This window comes from Mastigoproctus giganteus, chromosome 8 (genome assembly GCF_048544385.1).
Source record: "Mastigoproctus giganteus isolate SK-2022 chromosome 8, ASM4854438v1, whole genome shotgun sequence".
Lineage (NCBI taxonomy): Eukaryota > Metazoa > Arthropoda > Arachnida > Uropygi > Thelyphonidae > Mastigoproctus > Mastigoproctus giganteus.
Genome location: NC_143582.1, coordinates 91,368,665 through 91,393,562, shown reverse-complemented (window position 1 = coordinate 91,393,562; position 24,898 = coordinate 91,368,665). Strand labels below are relative to the sequence as shown.

Below are 24,898 nucleotides of genomic sequence, written 5' to 3'. Positions count from 1 at the left end.
TCTAATTTATTTATTTATTTATTTTTTCCAGAATGATTTGCATTATGTTTGCCATGGCAGCGTTTCCCAAACCTGGGGTCGGTACACCAGTTCCAGGGGGGGGGGGTCCGCGAAACGGTGTTCGACCATATATGTATATATATATACACACACATGCATATAACATATGTATATGTAGGGGTTCCCAAACTGTTTTTGATATTTGAAGTAGTCCGTGAATTTTTTTTTGATTTTTTAAAGGGTCCGTAGATCTCAGTAGTTTGGGAACGACTGAAGTATGGAGACTATGTTCAATCCAGGACAGTTTGCAATGCGGGGCAAACGACATCCGGGACATCTGGTCACTTTACACTAAAGGAAACTTTTTATAATATTAACATTAAATGTTTTACATAATTGTTTACAATACATATTCAATAACCCTGATTTATTTAATGAAAAAGAAAATATTTATCTAGCAATACGTTTGACACGTTGTGATTGGTTTTCACCAACAGTTCCTCCTTCAACATTCTTTACGTCTAATTTATTTCTATCCTTTTTGCATGCGTTAAACATTAAGCCTAAATACTCGCTTACTCAATGCATTTGAGTGAAGCAAGGCAAAGCAAAAACAAAATTAATAATTTTTTTCTGTATTATGTACTTCGTATGCATTTAAAATTTTTATCCAAATATCTGTGGTATTTTTATGGTCTTTTGTCTCAATATTTTTATGGAATGATTTCAACAGAAGATATTCTTCATACAGAAAATCGATATTGATATTGGGAATTTTAAATAAAAAAAAAGTTTGTTGCCCAAGCATATAAATATTCTATAACCCTCTTTGTAAATAGGATAGAATGTCGTATCTGAGTCTTTAAATAAATCAGGTTTATTGAATATGTATTGTAAACAAGTATGTAAAACATTTGATGTTAATATTTATAAAAAGTTTCCTTTAGTGTTTATAACTTTTGCAATAAAATTTTCCGAATTAAAGGCTATAATTCGGTTAATTTTATTAAAATTTGACTAATTCTGTATTCCAAGAACTTGTAAAATCAACAAAATATAGAAATAAAATATTTGTAATAATAATAATTAGAAAATAGGATATTTTTACCGGGATTCGTGGGCATCCCGGTAAAAATAGAATCCCAGTCATTCAAAGCACGTGTACTTATGTACTTAAATTTAACCACTCCGCTACATAGGGCGACATAAAAGGGGAAAAGGAAATTAGCGCTTTGAGAGTAAATCGCTCCATACGTAGACGAGAATTATAACCATTGGGCCAAGGTGTACCATGTGATGAGCTTCAATCAAGAAAGTGGGATACAGTATTGGAAAAATAGTAAAAACGAGATGAAAGAGACAGAGTAATTCCGGATCGTAACGTAAAGACGCGGAAAGAGAGTGGAAGTCTGGTAGACAGAGGGATCTTCAGTGAAAAACCTTTGTTCTTGAGTTGTGGGAGGACAGTGGTGACGCGTCGAAATCACGGATGAAAGGGACGGCTGAAGATTTCGCCCAGCAGGTGGCGAATAGAAAACATACCCAGCATTTCCATGGGAAAAGGGATGTGCGAATTGAGAAAATAGGGCTAGCAAATGAAATGAAAGAAAAGATAAATTGTAAGAATATTTTATTGGTCGAGATATGGCGGAGTGGGGAGTTATAGAAATGAACAGTTTCGAATGGAAAAAAAATAAGAGAACGTGATGTGAGGACCGGGCGTCGAGATAGGCAGCAGTGCAGTATACAGAGTGATAGAGAGAAGAAAATGAGCAAAATTTTAGTGACAAATCGCATGAGCCGCGAGTGTGGGCTACCGTATGCAGAAGAAGGGTGAAGTAAAGTACAGAACACCAAGTAAACTTGGCTTAAGACGGGCGAGATGAATGCAGTGGCAAAGTAGTTTAAGAATATGCCACAGCATGAGTATGATATGCGCGAGTTGTATGGATGCTCAGTTGGTGCAGAAGAGTGCCTGGAAATCTTTCGCAGAGTGACGACGTTTTGGAGGAGCAAATATCATGAAGACTAGCAGAAGTAAAGCAGAGCAGAAAAATGGAGGTAGCCTTATGTGAGTATGCCGATTACGCCATATCCCATACGCTCTGGAAGCTAGAGACTTTCCTTTCAACAGTACACGTACTTGGAGAGTTTCAGCTGAGGGAAAGAAAGATTGTCTGCAATGATCTTGAGAAGAAACAGAGGAACAGAAAGAGAGGCTTTCAGCAGAATCAGCTATGCAGTACTTTTTGACTGGACAAAAGTGTCTAAATAAAGATGCTCATTGTTATCATTCCTAATGGTTCATTCAAGTCTTTAGAGTAGGACTGTACAATTAGAAGAAAGGAGAAAAAAAAAAAAAAAAGTGATCAACTGATTTAGTTCACGTGAAGTTAGGGTTAATTTTACTTGAGAGTGAATATGAGAGATGATGAAAGAGAAAGCATTGATATTAGATTATGGTTTTGACATACTGTAGTGGTTAACTATAATACTCATCTGCTAAAAAAATAAGAAAATTATTGTAATTGGGAACGGGAATTTTTTTCTTGAAGTCAGTTGCAAATGCTGAGATTGTTTAAATCTAGTCATATATAAACTAAGGCAAATGAGATACAATTAAAACAATGCCAATTATCGATTTGAACAGTTCACTACGAACAAAAGGTGGTGCAAAAGCATGATGATATGAAACTGTTTGACTTTTGTCAGTTTCATATCGCGTATACATTTTTACTAACTTCAAACAGAAAACTGGCTATTGAATACTGTTGGTTTCTTAAATATAATTTTAAATTTAATTAATAAAATAGGTTGAGTTAATGTGGCAGTCAACCTACTTGAGATTTAAAAATGTATACAAGTGGAATAATTAATTGATTATCAACTGCTCTACGGTATTTCTTAAAAATTGTTCATCTGCGAAACACGATTGGCTCAATACTGTACACATCACATGATTGAGTCATTCTTTTCCTAGTTCGAGAGAGACAGATGCCTGTGGTAGATATAAGATAGTCTGTAATCAAGTCAGGCAGAAGAAGCCAGATTACGAGAAATATAGGGAAAAGGATGCAAAGACTTAAAAATTAAAATTAAATTTTCTGTTTATACTCCTCGACGACCAAACGGTCAGAAGAGTTCACAAAATAGACAGAATACAAGAAACAGCACCGTGTTCAGCAGTAACGGGCTTGAACCCCGATCACTCAAGGCACGTGTACTTATGCACCCGCGCGCCTGACCACTAGGCTACTTCTTTACTAATGTAAACACTAGAAGGATTGGATAAAGAGCGGACCAAATTGATCCACTCGATATCGATGGTTTGTCTGTTGATGATCCTGCTCAGGTTTCTGCCAAACTGAATGAGTATTTTCCATCTACTGTACATTCACACGAGGAACACCAGAGGTTTTTCATACTCTAACACAGAGATAAATGATTTTGTAATAACTGAGAAGAAAGTAGAAATAAAATTGTTGAAGTTAAACATAAGAAAGGTACCTGGGGTGGACAGGATCTATCCAATTATATTAAGGGAGGCAGCGAAGGAAGTAAGCAAACCCTTAATTATAATTGGTTGATTTGTTGTTTTGGGAATTTTTCTGGTGTATCAGCTTCTATATAGTGCGCCTAAACATGTTTTATTGATTATTCCCTGATGTATTTTGTTATGATTTTTATATTAAATTATAGTAGTTGACCCAAAATTATAAGAGCATCCTTGGATTCAGGGGAGGTAACCGCGGACGAGGAAAGGTGTGAATGTATCCCCAATTCACAGAGGGATGGGGATCAAAGCGTCACATGTGTAATTATAGACCTATTAGTTCTGTTCCAGTGGAAATAATGGTCACTGGTAAAATAAGTAATGTACGATCATCTAGACAAGGCTGCAGTTATAGTTAAGACACAGCATGGGTTTGTTAAGGAGAAATCTTGTTTGACCAATCTGATGATACGATATATTACGATGTGGTCACAAAGGAACTGGATGCAAAGATTAATTTTGATATCATATACTTGGATTTCAGGAAAGGTTTTGATACTGTTGCACATGGAAGACTGCTGTACAAATTGGAACAGTGTGGTATTAAGGGCAAGTTGCTGCTATGGATAAAGGGATGGTTAAGCGGGAGAAGATAAGAGTGGTAATCAATAGACACTGCTATTCGTGGACTATTGTTATTAGTGGAGTCCCCAGGGTTCGGCGTTGGACCCATTTTTTTTTTTTTTTTTTATATTTATCATCAATGATATTGATGAAGGCATATCAGGCTTAATTTCTAAGTTTGCAGGAGATACAGAGGTCAGTACACTACTGCAACAGGATCTAGAAAACTTGGGCATTGGGCTGAGGAAGTTTAACACTGATGAAGGCAAAGTACTGCATATGGTTTGCAGTAACCCCACTTACACGGTTACACTGAAGGTAGTGGAAAATGAAAAAACAACCGGGGATAATTGTGCAGTCAGATATGAAGTTCTCCGAGCAATGCAGACAGGCTGCCAGGACAGCCAATGGGATTTTTCTCAATAATATACACGAATTTTGAAAGCGGTGATAAGGAGGTGATTGTCTCATTGTAGCAATCGTCCAGCCACATCTTGAGCACTGCGTACAGGCCTGGAGGCCTCATTTTATGAAGGACATAGACTTGCTGGAACAAGTACAGAGAAGGGCAAAGAGATTGGTGACGGGAACAAAGGGGGTGTTGCTTATCAACAGAAGCTTAAATTGATATGCGCACGCGCATACGTAAATTCACATGCGCATTGTAACAATGTGGTGAGAACACAGAGCTGAATGATGAATGTAGCATATTTGATTGTTAATACAGTATATGAAACAGAATTGTATCCAATAAATGAAATAAGTATAGTGAATGTACAAGTGTTAGGAGTTAGGGCAAGAAGAATGAATCAGGTGTTTTCATATAATGGTCAACTCAGATTAGCTAGTGAAGGGAAAGAGGAATAAGAATAATATATGCAACGTATCTCTGATTTAACTTTGTATATCATATTATCTAGTTCAGCTATATATATATATATATATATATAATAAATTTCATGTTTTATTTTCACTTTGAGTCCTGTTATTCTAAATAACACACGCCTTGCTTGTCTAGTTAAGAATTTGCTCTCCCACAATTTGGCGAGAGAATCCTGGTCGCTGATTAAGGGGAATCAAAAGAAATTACCCTCAAGATCTTGAGAATCTTCTGTGATATATAGAGAGTACAGCAGTCAGGTGGCAAAAGGTGAAGGATAGGTGTGAGGGTACCTAAGAAAAATCTAAATACGTAAATACATAAATTGATATGCGTACGCGTAAATGTAAATGCACATGCGCACTGCCAGCACTTCCATAAAAATCCACAGCATGCAGCTCTACTTGTCGTTTCGCAGAAATACTTATTCTAAGTTTGTGTGTGGCCGCTCTCCATTTGCGTTATGGGGTAACGTCATCTAAAGGCGCGTCGGCTGAAGTGAGGACTCTTTCCAACATTCATTTGTGGACATGCGCACGCGCATACGAAAATGCACATGCGCACACGTGAATTGTCATATGCATACGCATAAACTGAAGATCGCAGCAAGAAAGTGAAACTGCTTCCAACATCCATTTGCGCACGCGCATGCGCACACACGAAAATGGGCACGCGCACACGTGAATGGACATGCGCATACATAAAATCCTCTAGACCTAGGAAATAATACTCTAGGAAATAATCCCCTAGGAAATGGCAACTTGGGCCATCCTGAAGGATCAATTTTTGTAACCTTGGGATGCGATATATGACTGCGAGCACTCTAAAGGGGATTCCGCTAGACAAAGGAGCAATCATAGCCCGAATGAAAGGCAGGAAGAGAACCATAAAGAATATAAAAAAAAAAAAAAAAATTGTTTATACTCCGGGTCAGAGGAGTTTACAAGATACACAGAATACAAGAAACAGCACCGTATTCAGCAGTCAGGGGCTTGAATCCCGGTCACTCAAGGCACGTGTAGTTATGCACCTGCGCGCCTGACTACTAGGCTACGGCGGCCTATATGTCTCGCGTGTGGAATTGAAGGATATCCTTGCAGACTGCATCAGCCCCTTTTCGATGCAGGCTGCGGAATACGCTGAAAACCTCTCAAGCAATTTCATCCCTGTACATAAAATGCTACAGGAACTGCAGAAAGAGAATTTTCTTCTCAAAGAACAAAACAGTAGAATATTGCACACTCTTAAACGACTGGAGGAAAGCTAGGATGCTTTGAATCCGTCCTCGTTGCACAAGGTGGCTCAGCGTCCTCCGTAACCGACGAAACTTGCTATGCGAGGAAGAGCTACCCAAAAAAAAATAGAAGTGATATGCATGGATTGCACAGGAGGATAGAAAGCATTGAAAATCACAAACAGAAGACAAGAAAAGAATGGAATTCGGGAGAAAACATATCAGAACGAATTGCAAAACTACAAGACAGCCAAATAATATGTGAATTTCAAGCCCAGCCGCGAACTGTCTGCAGCAGGACCTCGCAAGCACCAAACCCAGTGAAACTTCACACATTCCACTAGGAAAAGTCGAAACTAAAATAAAGAAGTCTGAGAAATATTAGGACAACAGGAACCGCTGAAATGACTGGGGCATGCATGTATTCCGAGAGTACGAACGCCAGAGTTACCTCTTCCTCCTCAGATCATGTTCCTGAAAACCCACTCACTTATGCGCACATCGCTAAGCTACCTAAAAAGCAGAACACTTTTGTGGATAGAAAAACCCGCCCCTCCCAAAATTTCATTCCTGCTCTCGCCGAGGACGTAAGCCAGTTCACATAGAAAGTTAATACTTTCTATGTGAACATACTTTCTATGTGAACATAGAAAGTATATAAAGTATGTCTTCCTGTAACACACCTGAAGCAAACAGACGGTTTTCTGAAATCTATCTACAACATTACTTCCGTTGCAACCAGAGAGCAAATTTTTGTATCAAGGCTGCAGCTCACAACACAGCCAGAAACATTAAAGCCACGTGTGAGGGCGAACATGGGATAACTGTGGAAGTAAAGCAAGTGAAAACACGACACCCAGCTTACTCCTCCTTTATAATCTCTTGTCCATCAGATAAAGCAACTCGCCTACAAGACGTAAGTACCTGGCCAGTAGGTACCTTAGTCAAGCCCTTCAGAGACAGATGAGCCAGATCACTGGTTAAAAATGATGCAAGGAATCGGGATCAATAGCAATCAAAAAAGACTCCCCCCCCCAACTGGGGATGCAGAACATCATATACACTTGGTTGCACAAAACGTGAGGACCATCTCAAATAAGCTCCACACCTTACAAACGATGATGATGTACGAAGACCAGGATTTCATTTGCCTAATCGAAACCTGGTTGGGAAATGGAAAACAGATCGGCTAACTGCGGCAGCAAACTACAAATGTGTGGGAACCGGAAGAACAGATAAACGAGGAGGGGGAGTTAGTGATGCTATATGCTAACAAAAAATGAATTTTCCTTTTTATAATGAGTCTATTTTTCTCTCTAATTTCGTCCACAATAAGAAGTGAAATTTTCACTGCAAGTAAAACTTAAATCGCATCAAGTTATCCACACCATTTCGTATGCGCATGTCCATTTTCGTATGCGCGTGCGCATTTTCTTTATGTAATAATTGTTATATCATAGTATGCATTTCTGAAATTTCTCAGGTATGTTGTGTAGTTTGAAATCTGTTTTTCATTGTGATTTTTTAATCTTAAATTAATTCCTTTATCGCTCTCGACGCGAATACAATCATTATTTGGGCTGAGAAAATCTGCAGGAAAATAATTCTCTTTAAGCAAATTATTCAAACCACAAATGTGTTCCGGTCACTATACGACAATGAGTCAAATGAAAATCAGAATTAATTGACACTTTATTTTTACAAAAAAAAAAAAAAAAAAAAATTCAGCACACTTATGTACCCTGATTATAAAAGTCTTTGGTTGCTGTTGACATCAATTGTTTGTTGGCTACCGTAACTTCATCATCCACATGTAGTCACCATCCTACCAGATCATGTTTCAGTCTTTTAAAAATATGAAAATATCAAGACGACAAGCCCAGATCGTAATCACTTCCCAACGCAACTATTGGATTATTGTAATGTGCTGTTCCTCTTATGGTCGTTCTTTTTGCTGTGACGTTCTCAGTCAAACACCACGGACTCTTGTTTTTGATGGAAAGTCGCAGATCAACTTTAATAATCCGCGTGCATAAGTTTGTGAGTTGACCTCTTCATCTCTGCACCTTAAATGGACCAGCAGTTCCTGTGGGTCGAATAATAGAATGAGCCGAACTTCCCAGTGCTTTCGAAAATCTTTAATATCTTAATATATGGTGATGACTGATGTCTTTACTGAATGCTGTGTCTCATGCTCTCTGGTTCCAAAGTGCTCCATGTCTCGTGTATGGTACTGGTTAAGTCATCAAATGAGGACTTTGTAGGTATATCGGAGACGCTGTGTCACTCAGACATAAGGAATGCAGAATTTGAATATGTGGAGTATAATGTGAAAGGACAGACATGTTAGGAGTGGGGTTATACCTTAGTTAAGAAGCACATAAAATCTACTGCATACAGTCGAGACAGCTATTCTTGAATGATATCCCATAAGTCTCCAATGGTATAACCGTGAAGCACTTAAATTGGGGAATTTAACAAATTAGACGCGAAAGTTGATGCAATTTATGGAAATGTAACAATATCGCTAAAACTGCTCTTCAAACACACAGAAAGGCACCGAAAAACTACTTTAAAACGTCCTAGGAGTGCAATGGGATTCAAAGAGTAGGACACAATCATTTGGAACATTGTGGTGGTGCTGCTAGGTAGGTAAATTCCCCAAGAGATTATTGCATGTCTTCCGTGATATTTTTTTAAGTGTGGTAAATTCTCACTAAAAATGTATTGCACAAAGATACACAGATGTGTAGTGTGTATCTCTGAATGCAGAGATTGTCTGCTCAGTCTCAATGGAAAGGCAATAGAAAAATTAACGGAAACGAAATAAAACGATTCACATACTTATTTTATCATGAGAGGTTCGAGAGAGACGCAAGAAATTAATGAGTCTACCTTCTCGAAGTTTCACCACAGCACTGTAAAGAAATGGCAGAAAGTATATCAGCTGCACCTCGTCGCACCGGGACCTAAGTGAAACTCGTTGTTGAAAATGATCAACCAAATGAACCAAAAACTAATAAACAGGCACCGCATTTCAAGAAAAATCCAACAATCTAAGTTCAAACCGTTTACCAAGATGCTTGCAGCGAATGAGCTCTACACTTGGCACCATCTGTTGATTTTGTGTCTGTGCATAACAGAAACACGTCTTACAAAGCTATTATCCGCAGTACCTTCTCTCATGAAGCCCATCTTCGCCAGTGAATACTGGATATTGAAGTGGGCAACCCACAAACATCGACTCCCCCCTCAGCAGAGGACCACCAGCATGGCCGACCAACTCCAAATCCCACGGCTGCCTCAAATAATCAGCATGAGGAGAACTGTGACCACAGTCAAAATGCTGGTTGGCAAAATCAACTCCCCTGACTTCTGGGATATATGCCAGTGGCATGTTCCACTTCCGTCCTTACGAGCCACCCCTCTTCTTCAGCTACAACGGAACAGGCTGAAGATCAGTGACAGATTCCTACCTGGACAAGTACTTCCTACAGTACAAGCCCTGCTAATGATCGGAGTTGACCTGCAGAAATTCGCTTCTGATCGCAATTACAGGCGCTCGTTGGCCGAACTTGTTTCCCCTTTTGTTTGGCCCCTGATGTCGACTCATACTGATATCTCCATCTTCTATCTCCTATGAGGTGCATAACGGCACGTCGCAGGAAAATCGACGAACTGTCTTCACAAGAAAATGCAATACCGAACAATAATGTGGCACTGTGAAATTTTCTGACTTGTGTGAATATGCTTAAATATGTGCTTTGTACATATGAACGTGTACATACCTTGGTGTACTGTCTGCCTCACAACTATGTACATACTCATATCTATTGAATGGCTAATGCTACGTTTTTAATTGTTATGTAATATTTTATACTGCACAAATTTTTATACTGTACATATTTTTATATTTCTATATCATTGTCAAGCCCCTGGCCTCCTGGCTGTGGCGGGCACATTATTGTATCTTTACTGTACAATAAAGATTTTCTTCTTCTTCTTCTATTTGGGTATAGCTATCGGGTATAAAATAGCAGCTTACAAAGCTGCTATTTTATACCCGATATCATTTAATTTTATAAGCAGTGGATCGGTATGGCCGTCTATTATAATAAGATTTGTTTGTACTCTGGCACGATCACCTCTGGGCCCACGTTAAGAAGACTTTACAATTTAATCATCTCCACAATGGATATTAATCGTATTTTGCTATTAATCGAATCTTCGTCAATCTTAAACGCCTGTTCTAATGAATCTTTCGCTTGACCACTTCGGACAATTGTCAGTAATATGACCTAACTAACAGCTTTGAATTATCGTATGTGATATTTCCGAGCACACAAGCAAAAATCCAAATGTATGCATCGTTTGATCATGATGCTATTTACTGGATAATTCATATGACTTGTTTATGGAATTGTAAGACAGTCTTTCCAATATATATTTCTCGTAGTAAGAGTAGTGTGTGGAAGAACAGCACTTAAGGAACAAAGAAAACATCATTACGTAAATATTTCAATTAGTGGGAGTAGGCCTGGCCACTTAAGGAATATGGTAAACAACTGTATGGTCAGGTGTGAAATTAAATTACAATTAAGTTATCCCTCTATTACCTATTGAGAACGCGACACTTAGTACATTTTGGGGAAGGGTGTCCATATGGAGCAGTTCAAAGGTATGACCAGCAGGTGATCTAGCGATAAAAGAGTTCCGTTGTGTGGGAAAAACAGAATGTGAGTTACTGACGTACGGGAAGGGTGAGTTTAGAGAATAACACCGTGATTGGGTCCGGTTTAAATTAGTTAGGTGGAGATATGTAAATGAGAAAAAAAATAAGGTTTTCGCGCCAAAAGTTAAGGGTTGTGGTGGTGGTGGTTGTTGTTCGAAGTAGTTGCTGTTGTACTTCTGGCTTCAGTTCGGGGTCCAGTTCTGGGAGGGTCCGGCTATGTAGTGAGGAGTTCCTCTGTGCACTACAGAGGCTGTTTTACAGTAATAGCGCGTGTGTGTGTGGGGGTGGAGAGAGTAAGCATCAAAACGAGTAAAATGGTACCTGTATTGTCCAGTAGTAACGTTATTAGGGAAATTTAGGGAAAGTGTAGCTTATCTGTCGTCGTGCATGTTCCTGTGGTAGAAGTTAATCCGGAAGCTGAGTATCAATCCAATCAGATAGTGCCCCTGGCTTCTACTACTGCTGTGGTGATTTCCTTCAGTATTAACAGAGAAGACAGTACTGGAAGAGCTATATTGTAGACTTCAAGTAAGAAGAAAGACTTCACTATACTCTGCCGTTAAAGGGAAGGAACGTAAGTCCTCTGAACTATGTTGTTTTGGAAAGGAGGGGAGGTAATTTGATATAAATTTGTATATTTCTTTAGAGTAAGGTTGAATTTGAAGAAACTACGAGAAGTGTAAGGAAATGTTTAATATTGAGTTGGTTTATTGGTTGAAGTTGTAAAGAAAATTGATATAGTTGAATTAAGAGAGATATATGGTATTGTTAGTAATAAGTTATCTTATGGATTGCTGTTGTGAAGAGAATTCATATTGCCGATTAAGAGAAATATGAGGAAGTAATTAAGATTGAATTAGTTTAGTGTTTTTAGCCGTAGAGAGAGTTGATATTGTTAATGGGGAGAAATTTTATGGAAATCAGAGCATCTATTACGTACTAAAAGATTAAATGAGAAAAATTAATAGTTTAAATGTAAATGAATACCAGTTATGTATATACTTGTAAGTAGTTTTGGATACTAAATTACTTTGTTTTATAATTTTTGTCATTACTCATGAGAAACTGTGATTTTTCCATATAATATGTATATATATTATATGGGAAATCCCTCAGCTCCTAGAAATTCAAATGTTTTAATGTGGTCAGGTAACTTGGGCACCTTACTGCATCAGGGGAGCTGTTGTACTAAAATAATAACAATTGCTACAACGGAAATACTAAGAAACATGGGAAAATAAATTAAAAAATAAAAAAAAAACAACCACAGAATTACCATCTCACTGTTAGACGAATTCAACATACCCGAATAGATAAATTTTCTGTTTATACTTCGGGACGACCACGTAATTTCAGGAGTTCGGAGGATACACAAGATAAACAAGAACGTTACCATATTTAATAGTCATGCGAGATTGAACCACGGTCAGTCAAAGCGCGTGTATTACGTTTACTTCTGTGCTCCCATTCTTCACCCGGATGTGAAAGTGCCAGAAGTTACATTGCTGCTGCCATCCGCCTACTTAAGACACCTTCCCACATCACCCCCCAAAACGTGACCCGATCTTCCTCAATTATCAGATATTAAACCAACACCTTTGTCATTTCCACTCTGTTGATTCATTAAAAAGTCATATTAGGGACACCCGAGAATTACCTTATCTATACTTGTGCAGGAGCAGTCCCAGGATTTTCTATAGGGGAAGGCTAAAACAGTGTTCTGGATATTGTTGAGCTTTATTTATCACGTAGAAGTAAAAAAAAAATCCACATTATTTTGATCATAAGGACGTAATGCCCCTGTGAATTATTATATCCTCGCATAATAAACGTTACAGAATTTTTTTTAATTAAAAATATTAATACTATTTTTCTCAAGGCTGAAATCATTCTAAGAGCCTCTCTAATTTGATTGAGATGTACTGAAATATAGATGGAGGATAGACCTTTTTCTTATGCTTAGCTCAAAAATTGACTTATTTCCGATGACGCAGCGGTTAAAAAGAAAGAAAGAATAACACCAAAAAAGGTTTTCGATGTAAAAATGTATACGTAAATCGAAGGGAATCAAACAGGCAGACCTAATAACTTAAAGATTGAGTGAAATTCATAAAATGTAAAAAAAAAAAAAAAAGCACGCAATAAGATGTTTCCTAAAATTTTCCAAAAACCAAAGAATAGATGGAGTTTAGATAGATAATTTAGATAGTACTCTCAACATGGAATTTACTTAAGCTCACGTAGATAATAAATTCATTTTTAAATGAAGCCACTATGGAGCCTGATGACTTCCCCAGTTCCTTATCCCTGTCTGTACTTCCAAACCCATAGCAATAAGCTGCACTCTACAGAAAAGTTTTGCCAAATAACCCACAATGATATAGCACTACTTTGAACTTAGGCCTCCACACCTGTACAGTTAAGAGGACAGATCCACAACAACCAACACCTTTTTTGGATATGTTGTTTTGCATACAACGTACCATCAATGGGAAATTCCAACGCGCCAGCGTTCTTTGATGCAAAGTCGGCATAGTCCAATCTTTTGCCACATCCTGCTGAAATATCTTAATACAGGTGGAAATTTGATAGCTGTAATAGAAGCCATTAGGCTATTGGAACCTGATTTATTGCAATTATTTTCCAGACCAATAAATTATTCAAGGATTACTTCTGAATTAAAGTGCTGTCGGCGACAGTTTGCTATAGAGCTCGATCCGTAATCTATCAATTTACAACCAGTTGCTATCTCTTTACCGTTTAAGTCCAGTATTCTTTCTCTCTGAAAATAGAGAAAGAGTTCCGTGAGTTTTAATGAGAAAACTTTTAGTCAATCTGTTGATGCAAATACTGCTAAGAAAGAATATTTGAAATCTTCATTTCAGAATGGTTTCATGCATTAGTCCACGGGTGTCCAAACCGAGCCCTTCACGTTGTCATCTTGTAAATGAAGCGCTCTACTTCTTTGTTAAGTCACAATCCGTTGATACTTTATTCTAATATTATCACAGTTCAACGGCCATCACTTTTTTTGTTTCCATAAACCTTAATTCCTTAAAGTAAAACTCAGAACTGAAACAATATTTCGGTCAAATCGAGAACCTTTTGCATTAATATATTGTTAATATGTAGGCACAGAATGATCCCATGAGTCAAACTGCGTGATAGTAAGGATAAAATTTAAGCTAATATTTGAATATTGGGGGAAGGGGGGGGCATATGTGACAAGTCAGAACCAGTTCTATTTCAGAAAGAGAAACTGCCATATTCATACGAGAAAAATTCTTAGAAAATTTAAAATATTTTATTCAAAAAAATTTAGTACAGAATATACATGTAAATGATTTTTTTTCATTCTAAATTAAAATGCAATTACATAGAGAATAAAAACTTTTTTTTTTCGGAGAAGAGGATCAAATATCGGACGTCACGTCCGCTCGTACTTTTTGTCAACTTTTTAGTCAAGTTTAACACTAAAAATCGAATACACTAATATACACAGCATTCAATAATTAGAATATTATTCACAGAAAACCCAAAATATTTCCGTTTAAATTACATTCGGAGAATTTTTCTCAAAACAATGGTTTCCAGAATTTCGATATTAAAGGCCGCTCGGAGAATGGGAGCAATATTCCATGTACAAAATGTCATCAGTATTGTCTTTCTCTCTATAATAGACGTCCATAAGGGATGTAGAATAATGAAACGTTTGCTTGTTTACGGTTATACAGAGGCCTTGATAATCGGTCAGGTTTAATTGATTCCTAAAACAGAAAAACAGTTAGTATTTTGAAGCTTCATGTCCACTAAAGTTATTTCTAGCTCAGATTTCATTTTGTTAAGTTGAAATCATCTATACCGTTAAATTAAAGGCTTGATCTTATCTATATTAAGTAATTTATGTAATCTGTAATAAAGGATTACCTGTGGTACTTCAACCTCAGGTTTATCAAACAGTTTACTAAAATGACCTCCCTTCTTTTATTACTAGAAGTCTGCTAAGTGGCATTCTAACAGCAAGAACGACTGCTATTTAGTTATCTACTGATAACCAAGGAAGGTGAATGAGTCACCCAGATTAGTTGTTATCGTTATGGCACGTATAGTCTGGATTTCAAGATAAATGTTATTGTAGAATGTCACATTCATGGCTTGTTGATCGCTCCAGCTAGAATCGTCCATCTGTCACGTTATCATGAAATGGAAGCGAGAAGATGGCAACACCGCCCGATTACTCCACATGATTAAATGATACTCTCATGCATGATAATGTTGTCTAATCCCTGTAAACCAGGAATTTTAGTTGTCAACAGAGGTTGACGTCTGTGTACTAACACGCTACGAACGGAGCTCCCCAGCCTCGGTTTTCATGGGAGAGCGGCAGCGCATCAGCCAAAACTTTACCAACTGCAATCAGCAGTCTTAGTGCAATTTGCCGTATAATCGCTCCGCAGAGTAGCGGTGATTTCATGGAGTATCAGTTCCACAGACTAACAATCTCACCACACCCTATTCCAATCAGATGGGCAGGTGTGGATGATGCTTGGAGAACATCTGCTGCTGGAGTACAGTTTTCCAATAACGAAGTTGGGAGGATGTAGGTTTGCGGTCTGGGCCCGTTTCTCATAGGGGCCTTTGGTGGTTGTGCGAAGAACCATGTTGACCCTCCCCCAACACTAAAATTTGGTCAATTCCATGCTTTCTATCCTCTGAAAATTCTTTGGCATAGATCCGTGTTTCAACAGGATAACCCCCCCCCCCACCCATGATATTCCGCGGTGCTGTTGGAACGGCAGTTTATAATCTCGATTTGAATCCTATGGGTTGAACTGGAACTTCGCGTGTGGGCCAGACAAAGTTTTAGATGACAGAAGTCTACATTTATTGTTTATTCTTAAATGCACTTCTCCAGGTAATTCTCCAGTGGGCAAAGATAACTTCGTTAATTTCGATCCTTCCAAACTTAGTCCTGTCATATCTCACAAAAAGGATTCTGCTCCTACGCTTATCTTCGCTGCCACTAAGCTTTCTTAGTGAAGATCATATATCTTGATTAATCCCTAATCAAGATATGTGATCTCACTTGGCAACACATCACATATATTCCCTCCTCTGCACCCGAAAAAACTGGGCTTTCTCTTTCGCTCTTGGAGTTACTTTTCTTCTGAACTCTGTGAAAATTCCAAATCCGCCCTACCATAGAATATTGTTCCTAAATCTGGGTGTGCCCCCATAACCTTCCCATTCAAAAGAGGGCAGTTAGGTTAATCAATAATCCATCTCTTACAAATTCTCTCCACACTCTCTCTCTCTTTCATAGACGTTCTATTTCTGCTGCAAGCCTTTTCTTTAGATACTTCTATGGGCACTGCTCTTTTGAATTGGCTTCCGTAATTCCCTCTCTTCCAAGATGGTCCCGAACACGGCCGGTAACCTGTCAGCATCCTTTTTAGTGTCGAACTTCAAACTCACAGAACCAACTTTTCTTCCTCCACGTTTATTCCTACAACTTCCGTTTTCTTTTACGACCGCCCACAACGACATATTTATCTCCTGAAAATTATAATCCACGGGAATACAAGTGCAATGTCAAGAAGTATCTTCTTTCATCCTTCAAAGCACGCACGGCAATAAGTACTATAGATTCTAATACATTTTGTGTTTGGTGTTTTTATAAAAAAAAAAAAAAATGCGAAATATCCACTACATGGCAAGTAGAAATAGCAAATACGATTTTACGTTTTTACTTAAACTACTTTAATATTACTATTTATTTAGGCATTTAAAATTAGGCATTTAAAAGTCATTTTTGTGCTCTGGTTAATATGACTGACGAAGTTGTGTTCAAGGGCAGAGTTATATGCAGGGGGCTGTAAAACCCGAAGCAATCACAAGATGAACTGGAAGTAACCTTACTCCTGAAATTGATTAAATATAATCCCCACCGAAGAGGCCGTTAAGATTTCCTCAGCTCTCGGGAAAGGATTCGAACCCAGATTTCTTGAAACACTGGAGAAGTGATGAAACAACTGTACAGTTACGGAGATCTTTTAACACAACTTATGTTCACGGTAACGATACGAAAAAGCATGCACTAGCAGTTTTTTCGTCCGACTCACCAGAAGACCTTTCTTCGAATTTTGTTTTGTTTTGTATCTCGTGGTAAAACTCACCGGACGTGAGTCTTAATGAGAAAAACTTTGTTAATCTGTTGATGCAAATTCAACAGAGTGACTAAGGAATGATTAAGAAAGAACTGCTAGGAAAGAATATTTGCAATCTTCATTTCAGAATAGTTTCATGCGTTAGTCCACGGGCGTTCAACCCGAGCCCCATTCCTTCACGTTGTCAAAAACATAACTAATAAGAAAAAAAAATGTTTCTGAACCGTTACGAGATATTCTATGTTTACACAAGAAACAGTAGTTTCAGTATGTGAACTCTACTTGGAATCAGGGAGGATGGAGGGATGGATGGAGCCAGTTTGCGCTTGCGCAAACTGTTTTCGTTAAAATTGAGCCCTTTCATTATAACGTGGTATTCTTGAGTTTTCCATCTTATTATTAATTTCATTGTTAATCAATTAAATTGTATTTAAACGGAAATCATACCCTAGACTAGAGCAGCAAAGCAACGCGCACAAAGTAGTGGGAGTGCTGTGGCCCGGGGGAAAACAGAAGGGGCAATTCTTCAACGCATCACAGCCTAAAAAAATTTTCAACTAGTGAAATGTTTGCAGACTTTCTGTAACATGAGATGATCCAGCCAAGGAGAGTGTGTATGTGTGTGCGCGCGCCAGGTACAGAGAGTATGAAGAAATTAGGGGAAACTCAGTGTTCTGATGGGCGCCTGATATTTATGAAAGTTTGAAGAGTAGGGTAAATGAAAACGAAGAAATTAAAATGGGGACCATTAACCTCTCAGCTGCCCAACTCAACGCCAGAACTCTTGTGATAACACAGCAGCAATCTTCAAAGCACAATGCGCTGGTCCCACAGGAGCTAGTTATTGTCAGTGACTCTCTTGTCAGAGAAACAGGAAATATGTTGTGCAAGAAGAAGAATGGGTGGAATATATTCAGAATATGTCTGCTGGGAGCAAAAGTAGATGACAACTTTTATGAGCAGATATCATCTTTTAAGAGCACAAAGGGTCAATGTCGTACACGTTGGCACTAATGATTTTATGAAGAGAAGGACAAACCAGATGTAATGTAATTTATGTAATGGACGTTGAATAGTATTAGATACCCCAGCTGAGGTTTCAGATGAACTCAACAGTTAGTTTGCATCGATATTTACAGAAGAAAAATCCTTTACGTCAATGAGAAATTATGGGAGTGAAGTTGAAAAAAAAAAAAATGTAATTAATGACGTTGAAATTTCACATGTTTATTTAATGAAAACATTTTCGAGCCTACAGGCCGGTAAGGCCCCTGGGGTTGATGTCATACTCTACAATCTTAAGGGAGACGGCAGTTGAGTGCATTGAACAATTGAGGCTATTTATGAGAGCATCAGACTCGGGAGTGATTCCGTTGAATTGGAAAAGTGCCAATGTATCTCCAATACATAAAAATTCGGCATTTCATTCCATTCCCCTTCATCCTCCCATTGTTTAGGGGGTTCTAAAAGTGAAGTGGGAAATTAGCGACCGGCTAGTCTAACTTCAGTAGTACAGAAAAATCATGGAGACTGATCAAGGGTGGAATTCAGGATCATTTATATAGAAATGGAATTCCGAAGGATACTCAGAATGGTTTTGTAAATGGAAAATCATGTTTAAATAATCTGGTTAGCTACTTTGACAGGGTCACTCAAGAGCTGGACTTAGGGAATAATTTCAACATTGCTTATTTGGATTTCAGCAAAGCATCTGACTCAGTCCCCACATGGGCGGTTACTTTATAAGCTGGAACAGGTTGGAATCACAGGGAAAATCCTTAGATGGATAGCTGGATGGCTTCAGGGCAGGAGGCAGAGGGTTGTGATAAATGGTTATTCCTCAGATTGGGTTGATGTAAGAAGTGGGGTTCCCCAAGGATCAGTATTAGGACCACTGTTGTTTCTGATTTTCATAAATGACGTCGATGAAGGGATAGAGGGCGTGATGTCTAAATTTGCAGATGATGTAAAGATTGGTAGAGTAGTTAATGATTGCCGCCAAGCAGAGCTTGTTCAGAATGACCTAGATAGACTAGCAGGGATGGTCAGAAAAATGGCAGCTATGCTTTAATCCAGAAAAGTGTAAGGTATTGCACCTGGGGAACAGTAACCCCAAAATAACTTATGCACTTGGTGGAGTTGAACTAAAGTCGTTAGTGGAGGAATGGGACTTGAGATTATTACGATACGGTCAGATATGAAGTTCTCCGACCATTGTAGACTGGTTGTTGTTGTTGTTTTGGATTTTAGGAGCATTAGCAGCTTAGGCCATATTGCTCCGGGATATGCGGTGGCCATTTCCTGACCTTTCCGCATCATACGTATTTGGTGGTGATGGGCTCGAACCCCGGTCTAATCAAGAAGCGTGTGCTGCGCACTGCTGCTCCTTCCCACCTGGCTACGGAGGCGCCAAGACTGGTTGCAAGGAAAGCCCATGGTGTCCTATCGATGATTTATCGAACAATTGTGAGTAGAGATAAGGACATCACAATCCCATTGTATAAGACTATTGTTAGACCACACTTGGAATACTGTGTTCAAATATGGTGAATGCAGCAAAAGAAAGCCATTGTGCTTCTTGAAAGAGTCCAAAGACGGGTAACTTGCCTAGTGAGATCGGCAAAAGGGAGTCCATACGAGGAAAGACTTCGAATATGTGGGTTGCAGAGCTTGGTATTATTTTTTTTTTATGAATTAAAGAATTCATAAAAAAAACCATTTAAAGAATTCGTGTGCTATTTTTCACGGTTACGGCTTTTGTGCTGTTTACTTTTAGCACGTATATTATTGTGCTATTTTCCATCTTTAATGAATTGATAATAATGGTTTCTATTTCTGGCAAAAGAAAAAAAAAAAATCGATGAACAGATAATATACTCGAAAAAATGCAATGACCAATATTTTTTATTTATAAAAAAAAAAAAAAACTTTGGTATGTAATAAGTTTCTTTTTAAAAGAGCTTAAATGTGAAAAGATGTTTATTATGCTGTCTTTTCACATTTGACAGTATTCTCGAACAATTTCGCAACAGATTTGCATTGAAAAGTAAATTTTTTGAGTCAACAGGTGTTCTTCAAAATTACCACCTTCCAAGCAAAATCTAATGTAAAAGCCAGTTCTCCAGTGGCAGAATTCTCGGCTAAAAATTTGACACCTTTCTCTGGTCGTGAATTTATCAGTGCTTTATTACACTTTTGAGATTAGGTACCCGTGTAAAAAGAGCCCAATTTTCCAAATTTATGAGCTCGGAAAACTATGGCAAGACGCATTGATGAATCCACACACCCTAAAATTGAAAGCCTCCAATTTAAAGTTATATTCACTTGTACTTGACTAAAGTACGGATGACACTGACAGGGACCACTTAGCTTCTTTATAGGTGTTGTCGATGAAGATAACGGAAGAAATGGCTGCCCTAGTTCTACTAAAGGACATGTATAAATACAGTATTTTTAAGCAGGTGTAAAGACATTAACTTGATTGGGTCTAAACCTTGAAACATATCAGGTGCATTACCGATGGAACCTCTAATATGGTGGTGACACGAAAAGGTTTAAGTAAATTTAATGAAGGATAATGCGATACGAGTGAAAAATAACTCATTAATGAGACAACACTGTGTCATCTACCAGGATATACTTGTGCTAAGTTAGTATCGATCGAAAGTGTCATGTCTGTTGTATAAAAGTAGTCAATTTTATTCAATCGAAAGGCCTGCACTACAGACAATTTCAGGAAATGATAAATGCTAAGGACACAGATCTTGGGACGTTGTTTATTATGGTTAAGTCGTGTGGGGGGGGGAATTGTTGATGAACGTGGAATATTTCAGGAGAAACGGATTGACTAACATTTTTGTTTGTTTTATGTGTAAGGGGCTAGGTGTTCGATCTGAAATTAAACTTCGTTTTCAGAAATCAGTTGAGAACCGCAATTACGTCCAGTTTCCAACACTGGCAAACTGTAAAACAAACTTGAATACTAAAAATCCATCTTCTGGCCTACGCCTGAAGACTGACTTCGATACTGAAATCCGACACATTTCCAATTTCATTTAATTGTCGGGATATAATTGTACTAATTGTTCTTTGCAGACCAATAAACTAATTAAAGTACTCCATAATTCTTATTTTTCTTGCTTAAAACATACATGACTATTAAATTTAGGATAAAGCTTAACAAGATTGAGCAACAATTCTTGAATAATTTTCTGTCAAAATAGTTTGGAAGCGAGTTGTAGAAAGAAGAGAAGATGATTTTCAAATTGCCAGATTTTCAAACTACCTCAAAAATAAAGGAAATAAAAACAGAGAAAATAATTTAAGAAAGAAAGAATAAAATGCGCCATTAGTTCTAAAATGAGAACTGAAGAAATCAAAAATAACCTTAGGATTGAACATGAGAGATATGAATACGATAAACAACTCCTATCCCGTAATAGAAAGAAAAATAATTCCTTGGGTGTCAAATCTGATAGATCCGCGTACTTTGTAGAAAAGGGGTGAAATAATAAACACTTAAACCTGCGTGAAGATATTGTGACATGGTTTACCCAAAGTTATCAATTTGATCAGGTCACCGTAACTTAAAGGTCCTGTTGTCTTTACAGTCACTGAAGAAGTGGTACAAGAAGTACTGTACTACGAAACTTCTGAGAATAATCTGTAATTCTTTAAGAAAATTAAGAGCAGATTGCGCTCCATGCAGGTTTAATCGTTATCACCAATTTATAGTTGTTGATATACCTGCGCACTATGCCGCTAAAGAATATTTGTGGAATGCAGAGAGGTCTTTAGTTGAAAGTGGCGAGATGGATCCCCATATTGCTAAAAAATGAAACTGCTGCCCAGGGGCTAAAATGGGACTACAAAAGTTTATAATTTTAGAATTTTTCAAATTTAAGCCATCCAAATAAAATTTTCATGTTTGTTTTAAATATGTAAAATAAATTATGTCGGTTATAGGAGAGAGCCACATCATCTTATTAGTTAAAATATAAAACGCAGATTGTGGGTTTAATAAATAAACTTAAAAACTATTACTTATTAATTTGATTTTTACTAATCTTAAAATTTTAAGATAAGTAAAAAATTAAGCAATGAAACGTAGTTATATCTTCATGACTATTTTTGAAAAGAACGCTTACGGCAAGCGCCATTTTTGTTGCCCCAGTACCAAGTTACTTGAACAGTTAAATTGTTGTATTCACAATTTGTTTTTATTTAACATTATGATCAATAAATTTTATTTTAACGGTTAAGGGTATTCAGGAAAAATACTGTTCTTGTTAAGTATGATCTTAACACTTTTAGGGTGTGGTATGGTGTTTTCTGCAATGGGCTTATAATTACGTCAAAGGTACAAAATAAATCGGGTTTTTACACTTAACATCCACAATTTATCTAATAATAGGATAAGGTTGTTGTTGCTTGGGTTTTATTGGCGCATTAGCGACTAAGGCTATAATGCGCCAAAACCTGGTTATAAAAAAGTAAAATTTTCAGTCGCCTAATGATTTAGGTCACTAAGTCAAGGTATAAAAACAGGTATAAACTAAAAGACAAATATCAGTAAACAAGTAACAATAACAAGGTAGATATAGGATAAGGTTCTGCCCAGGACTGCAAGCGAGAAATACAAGAAAAGGAATTTACAGGCATCAAAATAAACGTGGCATATTAAATTAACCTAAAATAATATGCTACAGGATACAGTCAATAGACAAAATAAGATTGTTTAGAACACAGCACGTGAATACCTGGTTCTTCATGTAGCCAATCTACAAGCATAGGTTTCCACATTTCCCTGAAGTCCTATTAGCCCCAGAAATTATTCTTAGGTCTTCACTACAATGATACCCCATCTATCCCTAAGTTCCTTTCTCTCACAGGACGAATCGTTAGAAAACAGGCATTTATTAGCCTAATCACGTCTTTGCTTAGAGAAACCTCAAAACAATTTGTTCTCTCTACGATTCTACCTCCAACTATTAGCTTAGAAACTAATTAGATGCTCCAATTAGGAACTGGATGCCGACCTGATAAAATTTGCTATCAACCAACGTTATACACTCTAAAAGGTTGGTTACTATCAGCCAACCTTATAGCAAGTGTATCCTTAGGCTCCCAGATTACATTCCTCTCTCACTCACTCATTCATAACTGGTGGTCACATGGCAAGTCACAAGAATTAATGTAGAAGAAAAAGAACTGACCTGGCTGAGGGATTTGAAACCCTTTCCAGTTGGAAGGGGTGTGCGCAATGCATCCGCTAGGACTGACCTTAATCCCTGCCCCAGTCATCTCAACGCCATCAAACAGATACTGTACCTGGTTACCTCATGAGGGTACTCATTGAAGGCTTGAAAAACTATTTATAAATTCTCAAAAAAGCTTGAGTTGTCGACTCTGGCGATACTCCAACCTCCACAGAGAGCTCTAGAACTTGATGGTAACTCTAATAAGATCCAACAAAATATTTTAACTTTTTGTGGTTCAACATCAAGTCATTAAGGATCATTGTTATCACAAAAAAGTGATCCATCAAATAATACACCATCACAAAAACACCAGAAAACCAAACTGTTAGTTTGGTCTTGTGTGAGAGAAAGAGAGAGAGCATCATGAAGATTATAATCGCTCCAGAAATTCTTTGCGAATGGAGATATTGAAAAAAAAAAAAAAAAAAACCGAAAACTTATGACTTGTACACTATTAAAGGAATATTCTAAAAATTTTACACAGGTTCAAGTGTTTATATTTCAAAAATAATCTATACAACGTGTCTTTGTATATATTATCTTTGTTGTACAAATATAACACGTTCAAATATTAATGTCTTCTTATTTTTAAGATAACTGTAATTTTTAAAACTACAGTTAATCTTTAACTGTAAAATTCGTTATTTTAAATATTATCTGTGAACACCTGGCACCGAGAAACTTGGTGACCGATATTAAAAATTTAGTCAAGAGGCTTGACTAAATTTTTAATATCGGTTTCACTGTTAAAAATCTAGGTATTCTTCATACCTAATATTAATAAAAAAATGAATGAAAGAGGGCGAATTTTCTAAAGAGGAGCGTTAAGCTAAAACATGGCATGAGAACTGACAATTCCTAACTCTATATTGGCGATCGTTAAATCAGACGGTAGTTTGAAATAGTGAAAAGATGGCAGCAAACGAATTTTTCCATTAGAACAGTGTCTGCTTATCTGTAAGGAAGTGCTGTAAATAATTTAAGGATAATTCGCAAATTAATATGTTAATTTGTAAATAAGCCTTAAAATATAAGGAAAGAAAAATAAGAAAATAGTGGCTCAATTATAATGAATACCTTGGCAGTTAACTTAACAATATAATAAACTTAATTGAGGACTTAATAAACTGGCTACCTATTCAGAACAGCCTGGACGCGGACTACGCGCGCGCCTGTATCGTGGTGGCTCCAAGGCAATAGCCCATTTCCACCTTTGCTTCTGTGATGGTGCAGAAACTCTACATGGCGGGCCTGAAAAAGTCAGTGTTTGTGTGTAAAGAGTAGTGTGTGTTATGTTGTTTGTGTCAGGCCACTTCGTCACCAGCCAACACCTGGGCAACTGCATCCTGGTGCCCGTCCCCAGGCACAGATCTACTATTCTATATCCTCTGCAAAAAATCCCGCACCCACCAGAGGTAGTGCAATACAGGTGGGTGCCAGCAATCCAGCTCCCAGGTTGCTCAGACCTGGGAGCTAGCAAAAATAAAATAAAACTAGTGGCATAGTAG

At 37.6% G+C, this 24,898-nt stretch overlaps 1 protein-coding gene across 1 annotated transcript in view; it reads right to left on the bottom strand.

Moving 5' to 3' along the window:
* Positions 1 to 14,567: 14,567 nt before the first annotated feature.
* Positions 14,568 to 24,898, bottom strand: part of LOC150081716 (uncharacterized) — a 29,525-nt gene continuing 19,194 nt past the window's right edge. The window contains exon 5 of the mRNA XM_090380294.1: positions 14,568 to 14,730. Within this exon, the coding sequence (XP_090236420.1) occupies positions 14,568 to 14,730 (163 nt within the window). The remainder of the gene's footprint in view (positions 14,731 to 24,898) is intronic.